Genomic DNA, 12676 nt, shown 5'->3' on the forward strand with positions numbered 1-12676 from the left:
TCCCTAACATCAATTCCTGCAGGATACCACTGGTAACCGGTCTGATCCAAAGTCATTGACAACAATTTTCTGCCTGTGAGCATTCAGCCAATTCTCAACCCACCACAGCAGATTTCCACTAATTCCACAAGATTCTATCTTGTAGAGAAGCCTCTTATCAAAAGCTCTCTGAAAGTCCAGGTTACCCTCATCTACTAACCTAGATGACTTTTTCCTAAGCTTCAATCAAATCTGTAACGTATAATCTTTTCTGGAAGCCTTGTTGGATGTTCCTGATGCAGCCTTCTCTGTCTAAGTGGTCATATGGGCCATCTCTAATGATACCTTTGAGTGCCTTCGCTATTACTGAAGTCAAGCTAATGGGCCTTTAGTTACCCGTGCCTCTGAGACACCCGAGGCTTGAGTTCATAGGGCTTATTATCGTCACCTGAAGAGACTCCATTTTTTTTTTACCAGACTACAATTCCCAACATGCATCTCTGCCTATAAATCCCAGAATCTTTTTTGAACGAACTAAAGGCTTGCCACTTGGAGCATTTCTGTTTTCTAAATTTGGCTTCCTAGTCCATTTCTATGTCTTGATAAAAAAAATTACTGAGGATGGCAACTATTTTAGTCCTCAATCTTAACTGTGCTGCTGTTGGAGGTGTCAAACAGGGGTCAGGTGTTTTCCTCTGGAGATGCACACCTAATGGTAGCTGGCTCTGAGAACCATTGACAGGTTGTTGGCTGCAGTTGGTGTATGGCTTGGGGATACGAGAAGGTACAAAATGAAAGGGGTTTATTTTAAAAAATTTATTTAATTAGTTAAGTACGTCATGGTTGCTAGAACAGCAGTAGAAATTTAAAGTTGTCATTATCTGTGTTCTGTTTTCTAGAAAATGGAAGAAGAATTAAAACAACATGAAGAAGCAGAATTGAAATTAGCAGATGAATTAAAACATGCTGTTGAAACGAAGCTCAAATGTTTGGCAAGCAAAGTTGAAAATCTCAAACGGGTTAGGTAAGAGTTTAGATTGCTTGCTTGGCAGGTTTATAATTTAATTTTTAGTAATGCCATCTGGAGTTTTGACGTAATTTTTATTTACCAATGTGATGAGACAATTGATGTGTGATATACAGTCGATTGGCGATGTCAAACATTCTTGACTGAACCTTTAATTAAAATTTCAATGTAATTCATTACAAGTAAAATGTACTGAACATATGACCAGAATTTATGGAGTATCCATTTTGGAACTTCCTTGTAGTTCCAGAGTTATGGAAATAAATTACTTTTCCTCATTTAGGATTGTTTACAAACCACAGGTGAAAAGCCACGTTGTGATTGGGGAGAGCTGTTATACCTGGATTTTATTGGGAAGGAGTCTAGGAATGCAGATCAGTCTGCTGGCACGAGCTGCCTTTCCATGTTACTGAGGCTTTCTCGGCACCAGGGGGAACAGGAATTTGGTTGGCATGGCGCATTGTACTAGCTCTGTCAGTTGTATTGTGGCATGATCAAGTATTCTGTGATGCCATGGGCACAGAGGACAAAACAGAATTGTTGTCCTGTGGTACTTTTCCCCACTGTAATTAAATACTAGAAATACATAGAAGTTCCAACATTGAAACAGGTCATTTGGCCCAACCAGCCTTTTTTGGCGTTTACCCTCCACATGAGCAAATGGTTCTAATCAAATTACCTGCTGTTTCCATATCCCCTTTTCCTTCATCCACCTATCCAATCTAGTCTTTAATGTTTCTGCCTCAACCACTAACCCTGAAGGTGAATTCCACAGCCTCACAACTCCGTGTAAAGATGTTTCTCTAGCTCTCTGTTCTAAATTTTCATTTAATTTCCTATCTAGACCTTCATTCTAGACCCCTCAATGACTGGAAAAAGTCTGCTTCTAACTACCCTGTCCCATCCTTTCATAATTTAAAATGCTTCTATTATATTTTCCCATAGTCTGTGTTCTAATTTAAAAAAAAAAGTCATAATTTTGAAGTCTTTCTTTTGTATTGTATTTCCTCATACCAGGCAGAATCTATATTGTACCTTCTCAGTATTCTTCCTATAGTGTGAAGCCCAATACTGCACGCAGTACTCTAACTGAGATCTTATTAAAGTTTTATATAGGCTCATAATTTACCTCTTGACTTTTATGTTCTATACCTCTTGTGATTAAAAAAAAAATAGAATTTTAGGTTTTATGACCTCCTCAATCTGCGGTGCTTCCTTTAATGTCTTGAGAACCTGTACCCCTGAATTCCTCTGCTCTTCCACAGCATCAAGCCTACTTCCATTCAGAATATACTGGCTTTTTTTTAACCAAAATGTATCATGACACACTTACTGACATTGAATTACATCTACTAATTGTATGCCTACTGTACCAAAGTAAAATGTCCTGAGTCCAAATGGTTTAGTTGACACCAAACTGCTAATTCCCTCAGATTTTCATTGTTAATTTCCCTGCATTTTACACATTGAACTGTTGGTCAAGTGTTCAGTGTGAAATGTATTAATTTTATGTAACCCCAGCTACTTAATCAGATCTCAGTGCCATGGGATCTTTTACGTCCACCTGAGAGGGCAGACAGAGCCTGGATTTAATGTCTCATCCGAAAGACACCACCTGTGACATTACAGCACTCCCTCAGTACTGCATTAAAGTGTCAGCCTAGATTTTCAGAAGTTCTGAGTCCAGTTGCATTTATATAGAGCCTTTCATGACCTCAGGAGGTCCCAACATGTTTCCCAGCCAATGAAGTACCTTTGAAGTGTAGTCACTGTTGTGATGTAGGGAAATGAGACAGGCAAATTGAAATTTAGCAAGGTCCCACAAACAGCAATGAAATAAATGACCGGATATTGTATTTTAGTGATGTGGTTGAGCAATAAATGTTGACTAGGACACCTCTCCTGTTCTTCTTTGAATAGTGCCATGCGATCGAGTTCATGGAATGCATTCGGGACAGTTTCCTAGAACTATATGTCATGCAACCAACCAGGGAACAAGCTATTTTAGATCTTGTATTGTGTAATGGGACAGGGTTAATTAGTAATAATCTCATAGTAAAGGATCCTCTGGGGCAGAGTGATCATAATATGATAGAATTTTACATTAGTTTTGAGAGTGACTTGCCTAAGTCCGAAACTTGAGTCTTAAACATAAATAAAGCCAATTACGTAGGTATGAGGGGTGAGTTGGCTAAGGTAGATTGGAAAAATAGATTAAAAGGTATGGCAGTAGATAAGCAGTGGCTAGCATTTAAAGAAATATTTCATAATTCTCAACAAAAATACATTCCATTGAGAAACAAAAATTCCACAGGAAAAGTGATCCAACCGTGGCTAACTAAAAAAGGTAAGGATAGCGTTAGATTGACAGAAGAAGCTTATAATGTTGCAAAGAATAATAGTAAGTCTGAGGATTGGAAGAGTTTCAGAAACCAGCAAAGTTTGACCAAAAAATTGATAAAAAGGGAAAAAATAGAATATGAGAGAAAACTAGCAAGAAATATAAAAGCAGATGGTAAGAGTTTCTACAAGTATGTAAAAAGGAAAAGAGCAGCTAAGGTAAATGTTGGGCCCTTACAGGCTGAGACAGGAACAATTATTATGGGGAATAAGGAAATGGCAGAAATGTTAAACAAATATTTTGTATCCATCTTCACAGTAGAAGACACAAAAATCATACCAAAAATGGTGGGGAGCCAAGGATCTAATGAGGGTGAGGAACTTGGAGAAAAAGTACTAGAGAAACTAATGGGACGAAAAGCCGACAAATCCTCTGGACCTGACGATCTACATCCTAGGGTTCTAAAATAGGTGGCTGAAAAGATAGTGGATGCATTGGTTTTGATCTTCCAAAATTCCCTAGATTCTGGAATGGTCCCAGCGGATTGGAAGGTTGCAAATGTAACACCTCTATTCAAGAAAGGAGGGAGAGAGAAAACAGGGAACTACAGGCCAGTTAGCCTGACATCAGTTGTTGGGAAAATGCTGGAATCCATTGTTAAGGAAGTGGTATCAAGTCACTTAGAAAATCATAACATGATTAGGCAGAGTCAACATGGTTTTATGAAAGGGAAATTGTATTTGACAAATTTATTAGAGTTTTTGAGGATGTAACTAGCAGGGTAGATAAAGGGGAACCAGTGGATGTAGTATATTTGGATTTCCAAAAGGCATTCGATAAGGTGCCACATAAAAAGGTTATTACTCAAGATTAGGGCTCATGGGGTTATGGGTAATATAGTAGCATGGATAGAGAATTGGTTAATGGACAGAAAACAGAGTAGGGATAAACAGATCTTTTTCAGGTTGGCAGGCTGTAACTAGTGGGGTGCCACAAGGATGAATGTTGGGGCCTCAGCTATTTACAATCTATATTAATGACCTAGATGAAGGGACCGAGTGTAATGTATCCAAGTTTGCTGCTGATACAAAGCTAGGTGGGACAGTAAGCTGTGAGGAGAACACAGAGTCTGCAAAGGGATATAGAAAGACTGAGTGGGCAGTAAGGTGGCAGATGGAGTATAATGTAGGGAAATGTGAGGTTATTCACTTTGGTAGGAAGAATAGAAAAACAGAATATTTTTTAAATGGTGAGAAACTTTCAAATGTTGGTGTTCAGAGAGATTTGGCTGTCCTCGTGCAAGAAACACAAAGCTAGCATGCAGCTACAGCAAGCAATAAGGAAGGCAAATGGCATGTTGGCCTTTATTACAAGGGGGTTGGCGTATAACAGTAATGAAGTCTTGCTACAATTGTACAGGGCCTTGGTGAGACCACACCTGGAGTACTGTGCACAGTTCTGGTCTCCTTATCTAAGGAAGGATATACTTGCCTTGGAGGCGGTGCAATGAAGGTTCACTAGATTGATTCCTGGGATGGTTGGGCTGTCCTATGATGAGAGATTGTGTAGAATGGGCCTGTACTCTCTGGAGTTTTGAAGAATGAGAGGTGATCTTATTAAAACTTACAAGATTCTGAAGGGGATTGACAGGGTAGATGCTGAGAGGTTGTTTTCCCCTGGCTGGAGTGTCTAGAACTAGGGGGCATAGTCTCAGGATAAGGGGTAGGCCATTTAAGACCTGAGATGAGGAAGAACTTCTTCACTCAGGGTTGTGAATCTTTGACATTCTCTGCTCTAGAGGGCTGTGAATGCTGAGTCTTTGAGTATATTTAAGGCTGAAGTAGATAGATTTTTGGACTCTAGGAGATTCAAGGGATATGGAGATCGGGCAGGAAAGTGGAGTTGAGGTCAATGATCAGCCATGATCTTATTGAATGGCGGAGCAGGCTCGAGGGGCCGTATGGCCGACTCCTGCTCTTGCTACTTATGCAATCTTTTATGTTCACCTGAGAGGGCAGATGGAGCCTGGATTTAATGTCTCATCCGAAAGACACCACCTCTGACATTGCAGCACTCCCTCGGCACTGCATTAAGTATCAGCCTAGATTATAGGCTCAAGTCATAGTCATAACGGCACAGGAGGAGGCCATTTGGCCCATCGAGTCCATGCTGGCTCTCTGTAGAGCAATCCAGTCAGTCCCATTCGCCCGCTCTGTCCCCGTAGCCCTGCAAGTTTATTTCCCTCAAGTGCCTATCCAGTCTCCCCCTGAAAGCATTGTGTGTCTCCGCTTCCACCACTTCCCTTGGCAGTGAGTTCCAGGTCCTCACCACTAGCTGCATAAAAAAGTTTTTCCTCACGTCCCACCTGTATCTCTTGCCCAAAACCTTAAATCTGTGTCCCCTAGTCCTTGTACCATCAACTAGTTGGAACAGTCTTTCTCCGTCTAGCCTATCCAAACCTGTCATAATTTTGTACACCTCTATCAAATCACCCCTCAACCTCCTTTGCTCTAATGAAAACAAATCCAGCTTCTCCAACCTGTCCTTGTAGCTACGATTCCCCATCCCTGGAACCATTGTGGTAAATCGCCTCTGCACCCTCTCAAGTGCCTTCACATCCTTCCTAAAGTGTGGTGACCAGAACTGGACGCAATACTGTGTGACAGGAAGGGACAGAGTGTATACACACAAGAATGCATCAGAAAGAGGGGTCAGAGTAGGGAAAAATGGTAAAAAGTCAAGATTAAAAGCTCTATTTCTGAACACACGCAGTATTCGTAACAAGATAGATGAGTTGACAGCACAAATAGAAATAAATGGGTATGATCTGATAGCCATTGCAGAGACGTGGTTGCAACGTGACCAAGGTTGGGAACTGAATATTCAGGGGTATTTGCCATTTCGTAAGGATAGGCAGAAAGGAAAAGGAGGTGGTGTAGCTCTCTCTATAAGGGATGAGATCAGTGCAGTAGTGAGAAATGATATTGGCTCAGAAGATCAAGACGTAGAATCAGTTTGGGTGGAGATAAGAAATAATAATGGTAAGAAGTCACTGGTGGGAGTGGTCTACAGGCCCCCAAACAGTAGCCCCACTGTAGGACAGAGTATAAATCGAGAAATAAAAGAGGCTTGTAAGAAATGTACGGCTATAATCATGGGAGATTTTAATCTTCATATTGATTGGACAAAGCAAATTGGCAAAGGTAGACTTGAGGAAGAGTTCTTGGAGTGTAATGGGATGGTTTCTTAGAACAATGCATTGTGGAACCAACCAGGGAGCAGACTATTTTAGATCTGGTAATGTGTAACGAGGCTGGATTAATTAATGATCTCAAAGTGCAGGATCCTCTTGGGAAGAGTGATCATAGCATGATAGAATTTCAAATTCAGTTTGAGGGTGAGAAAGCTAGGTCTTAAACTAGTGTCCTGAACTTAAATAAAGGTAATTACAAAGGTATGAAGGCAGACTTGGACTAGGAAAATATATTACAGGGTAAGACTGTAGAAAGGCAGTGGCAAACATTTGAGGAGATATTTAATAACTCTCAGCAAAGATATATTCCAGTGAGAAAGAAAGACACTAAGAGAAGGATGAAGCATCCGTGGCTAACTAAGGAAGTACAGGATGGTATCAAATTGAAAACAAAGGCATACAATGTTGCGAAGACTAGTGGAAGGCCAGAGGATTGGGAAATTTTTTAAAACCAGCAAAGGACAACTAAAAAAATGATAGAGAGAGAAGATAGCTTATGAGAGTAAGCTAGCAAGAAATATAAAAACAGACAGCAAGAGCTTCTACAAGTATATAAAAAGGAAAAGAGTAGCTAAAGTAAACGTTGGTTCCTTAGAGGATGAGTCTAGGGAATTAATAATGGGAAACGGAAATGGCGGGGACTTTGAACAAATATTTTGTATCGGTCTTCACAGTAGAAGACAATAAAAGCATCCCAATAATGGATAATCAAGGGGCTATTGGGATGGCGGGGGGGGGAACTTAAAACAATCACTATCACTAGAGAAAAAGTACTAGGCAAACTAATGGGACTAAAGGTGGACAAGTCAAGCAGAGTCAGCATGATTTTATGAAAGGGAAATCATGTTTGACAAATTTGCTGGAGTTCTTTGAGGATGTAACGAGTAGGGTGGACAAAGGGGAACCAGTAGATGTCGTGTATTTGGATTTCCAGAAGGCATTCGATAAGGTGCCACATAAAAGGTTACTGCACAAGATAAGCGCTCATGGGGTTGTGGGTAATATATTTGATAGAAGATTGGCTAACTAACAGAAATAGAGATTGCTCTTCTACATTGGGGAGACCAAACGCAGATTGGGTGACCGCTTTGCGGAACACCTCCGTTCAGTCCGCAAGGGGGACCCCGAGCTTCCGGTTGCCTGTCACTTTAATTCACAGCCCCATTCCCACTGTACTCTGGCTCTTGCATTGTTCCACGGAAGCTCAACGTAAACTCGAGGAACAGCACCTCATCTTCCGATTGGGCACTTTACAGCCTTCCGGACTCGACATCGAGTTCAACAATTTCAGATCATAACCTCTGCCCCCTTTACATTTTTGCTTATATTTTATCCACATCTTTGTTTTGGCCCTTCCCTTCCCCCCCCCCCCCCCCTTTTTTTTTTCTCTCCCACATGGCAGCTGTCTCTTATTCTGCCAGAACATTTCACACCTAATCTAGAGCCGTCTTTTGTCTCCACTAGTCCTATCACTATCTCGTCTCGTTTTGAATACCTCTTAATGTCTCTTCACTTCTTTTGTTCTCTCCCAGCCCTGCCTTTCGATCTATTTCATTTCCTTTCCAGTTTTGAAAAAGGGTTAGACCCGAAACGTCGACTCTCTTTTTCTCTCCACGGATGTTGCCTGGCCTGCTGAGTTTTTCCAGCATTTTCTGTTGTTATTTCGGATTTCCAGCATCTGCAGTATTTTGCTATCATAACAGAAATAGAGAGTTGGGATAAATGGGTCATTTTCAGTTTGGCAAACTGTACCTAGTGGGGTGTCGCAGGGATCAGTGCTGGGGCCTCAACTATTTACAATCTATATTAGTGACTTGGATGAAGGGACTGAGTGTAATGTAGCCAAATTTGCTGATGATACAAAGGTAGGTAGGAAAGCAAATTGTGTGGAGGACGCAAAGAATCTCCAAAGGGATATAGATAGGCTAAGTGAGTGGGCAAAATCTGGCAGATGGAGTATAATGTGGGAAAATGCAAGGTTATCCACTTTGGTAGGAAAAAATAAAAAAGCAAATTATTATTTAAATGAGAGATTACAAAATGCTGAGGTACAGAGGGATCTGGGGGTCCTTGTACATGAATCTCCAAAGTTAGCATGCAGGTACAGCAAGTGTTGTGGCAAAATAAAATTAATTAAATCCGCACACTAGTATGTAAATGGTAAAATAGCCAAGCAGTTTATTTAAAACACAGAACACAAAATTATTCAACAGTACAATACAAACAGTCCGCGGAGGTACCTATGGGCTGATCAGGGAGACCGCTTAGAGCCCCGCAGCTCGTTCCTGGCTGTCTCTTCGATTGTCTTCGATCTCCGGTATTTAAGCTTACAAACTACAATGATTCATACTTTCGCGTGACATCACATGTTTTCGCGTCACTTGTTATTCAAGTTATTTCTTGCCACATTCTCCTAACAGTCTAGCTGGCGGTTTCCCACCTGGTGACTTCCCTAATCCCCCAACGGCTAGTTTCCTTTTGACCTATTATTGTCAAGCCGCTACCTCTTTTCCGTGCCTCAGCACGTTGTCTATCTTTATCCTTTATTTTGTGGTTGCGTGCTGAGCTGTGTGCAAAGCCTATAACTTGCTGTTGCCGGGCAAAGATGCCTTGACCATTATTCTTACCCATAATGCTATGCTTCTACTAAGTGTGATTTGTAAAAATCCACTTCAGCAAGTAATTAGGAAGGCAAATGGAATGTTGGTCTTCATTGCAAAGGGAATGGAGTATAAAAGTGGGGAAGTCCTGTTACAACTGTACAGGGCGTTGGTGAGACCACACCTGGAGTACTGCGTACAGTTTTGGTCTCCTTATTTTAAGGAAGGATATACTTGCATTGGAGGCAGTTCAGAGAAGGTTCACGAGGTTGATTCCGGAGATGAAAGGTTGAGCAGGTTGGGCCTATACTCATTGGAATTTAGAAGTATGAGAGGGGATCTTATTGAAACATAAGATTCTGAAGGGGCTTGACAGGGCAGACGCAGAGAGAATGTTTCCCCTAGTGGGGGAATCTAGAACTAGGGGGCATTATACCAGAATAAGGGGAAAAATGCCAGAATAAGAGGCACCCATTTAAAACGGAAATGAGGAGGAATTTCTTCTGAGGGTCGTGAATTTTTGGAATTCTCTTCCCCAGAGAGCTGTAGAGGCTGGGCCATTGAATATATTTAAGGTGGAAATAGACAGATTTTTGAATGGCAAGGGAGTCGAGGGTTATGGGGAGCGGGCAGGGAAGTGGAGTTGAGGCCAAGATCAGATCAGCCATGATCTTATTGAATGGCGGAGCAGGCTCGAGGAGCCAAATGACGACCTACTGCTCCTACGTCTTGTGTTCTTATGTACTCCTGTTGTGGCCTAACCAGCGCTTTATAAAGGTTCAGCATAACTTCTCTACTTTTGTACTCAATACCTCTACTTATGAAGCCCAAAACCCCATATGCTTTGCTAACCTCTCTCTCAACATGTCCCGCCACCTTCAGGGACCTATGCACATTAACTCCCTCTTTAAAACTGTGCCATTAAGTGTATATTGCCTCTCCCTGTTCCTTCTGCCAAAATGCATCACCTTACACTTCTCTGTATTAAATTCCATCTGCCACTTGTCTGCCCATTCTGCTAGCCTTTCTATGTCCTGTTGCAGTCGATTGGTATCATCCTCACTGTTTGCCACACCCCCAAGTTTGGTGTCATCGGGAAATTTTGAAATTCTGCTCTGTATTCCAAATATCCAGATCATTTATATGTATCAAAAAAGCAGTGGCCTCAGCACTGACCTTTGGAACACCACTGTCTGCCATCCGCAAGTCTGCAAAACAGCCATTTACCACAACTCGCTGTTTTCTGTTCTTAAGCCAATTCCTTATTCAAGCTGCCACTGACCCACCTATTTCATGAGCCTCAATTTTGTTAACCAGCCTTCTATGTGGTACTTTGTCAAACGCCTTTCTAAAATCCATGCAGATAACATCCATTGCATTCCCTTCATCAACCCTCCCTGTTACTTCATCAAAAAATTCAATTAGATTAGTCAAACACGATCTGCCTTTTACAAATCTGTGTTGGCTCTCCTTAATTAGCTTAAACCTCTCCAAGTGCCCGTTAATTTTTCCTTGATTATTGTTTCTAAAACTTTACCCACCACTGATGTTAAACTGACTGGCCTGCTGTAGTTACTTGGATTATCCTTGCACCCTTTCTTGAACAATGGTGTCACATTTGCTACTTTCCAATCCTAAGGCACCTCCCCCCGTATCTAGGGAAGATTAGAAAATTATGGCAAGCCCTTCTACTATCTCCTCCCCCAATTCCCTCAGTAACCTGGGATGCAAGCCATCTGGACCAGGCGACTTATCCACTCTAAGCATACCCAGTCTTTCTAGTACATCCTGTCTATCAATTTTCACCCCTTCCATTGCTTCTACCTTTTCCACTTCTACCGATATTTTGTCAGCATCCACCTCCTTAGTAAACACCGATACAAAGTACTCATTGAGTATTCTAGCTTTGCCCTGTGCCTCTAAGCATATATCGCCTTCTTTGTCCCTAATAGACCCCACCCCGCCTCTTACTACCTGCTTACTGTTTACATGCCGGTAGAAGATTTTTGGGTTCCCTTTTATGTTGACCTCCATTCTACTCTCATATTCTCTCTTTGCCAATCTTATTTTCATCTTCACTTCCCCCTCTTAACTTATTATATTTGGCCTGGTTCTCCCTCGAAGAATTCACCTGATATTCATCAAACACCCTTTTTTTTGTTTCATCATCTTGATCTCCCCCGCCATCCAAGAAGTCCTTGCATTGGTTCCCTTACCCGTCCCTCTTGTTGGAATGTACCTAGCCTGTACTTTGAACATCTCCTTAAAGATCACCCATTGTTCTGTTACAGTTTTTCCTGTCAGTCTTTGGTTCCATTCTACCCTGGCTAGATCTTTTCGCATCCCATTGAGGTTAGCACTATTCCAGTTTATAAGTTCCACTCTAGATTGTTCCTTGCTCCTCTCCTTTGCTAATCTAAATCTTATGATACAATGATCACTCGTAACCAAGTGTTCTCCCACAGACACTCGGTCGACCTGGCCCACCTCATTCCCCAGCACCAGATTCAGCAATGCCTCCTTCCTAGTTGGGCCAAGAACATATTGGTCAAGGAAATTCTCCTGAACACATTTCAGAAATTCCTCCCCCTCCTTTCCCTTTACCCCAGCATTATCTGGAGTGGAGCTTGAACCCACAACTTCATGACTCGGAGGTGAGAATGCTACCACTGAAGCAAGGTTGACACCTAAGTGGATCAACAAAATGAAAATCAATGGGGATTTAAAAATTGGTGCCAATTGGTTTCCTGCTGTTTAACATCTAGATGTTTCACCTGGCTAGGTGAAAAGTTGGGTGAGACACCTAGGTGTTAAGTGGCAGCAATTGCTTCGAACACGCAGGGATTGAAAATGCTAAGTACAGTAAACTGCTTGTAAACAGTTTACAATGTCCAGTTTTTCAAAACAAAAGCCACTAGTTTAACAATTTTTATACAGTATTTAAAAAATAATTATATCTATTGACGTCCCCAAATCTTGGACAGACTTGCCACAGATAATATTCTCGTCCAGCAAAATTGACTTTGGTGTGCGCCGAATTCTAGGAGCCCTGGGTATGATGAATAGACTAAGTATATAACCGTGAATATGTTTTTGGCACTGCACGGTGCCGGCCTTTTCATCTGAACCAGTCCAATGCATTTAGGTTCCTTGGAGAACCATGCTGGTGCTGACAGATACTTCTCGTGCCATGGCACTGACTGGCATTTCTCTTCTCTGGGAAATATTTGGCACCACAAGAAAAAAAACTGATATCTTCCAAGAACAGCTTGGAACCAAACATCAGCATCACTGTAGATTCCAGAACACCTGGTCCCATCTACAAAATTTGACTTGACTGCACCTCTGATACCAGCTTTTAACTCTACTTTCTGAGGGCAGGCTGGATAACACTCGCAGCAGCTAGAAGTTGGCCTCGGTTGTCTTTTATGTAACTTGTTTTCTGTTGGTTCGCAATGTTTCCTTTGTGTCCTTTA

General features: G+C 41.6%; 1 protein-coding gene across 7 annotated transcripts in view; it reads left to right on the forward strand.

The window, feature by feature from the left end:
• stk31 (serine/threonine kinase 31) overlaps window positions 1–12676 on the forward strand; it is a 165220-nt gene that overhangs the window by 71455 nt on the left and 81089 nt on the right. For all 7 annotated transcript variants that reach the window (XM_085988491.1, XM_085988490.1, XM_085988486.1 and 4 more), the window contains exon 9: window positions 879–1003. In XM_085988491.1, coding sequence (XP_085844617.1) covers window positions 879–1003 — 125 coding nt within the window. The remainder of the gene's footprint in view (window positions 1–878; window positions 1004–12676) is intronic.

The sequence above is a fragment of the Somniosus microcephalus genome, chromosome 5, assembly GCF_052327205.1.
Source record: "Somniosus microcephalus isolate GS21.2 chromosome 5, FLI_Smic_1.0, whole genome shotgun sequence".
In the NCBI taxonomy this organism is placed as follows: Eukaryota; Metazoa; Chordata; class Chondrichthyes; order Squaliformes; family Somniosidae; genus Somniosus; species Somniosus microcephalus.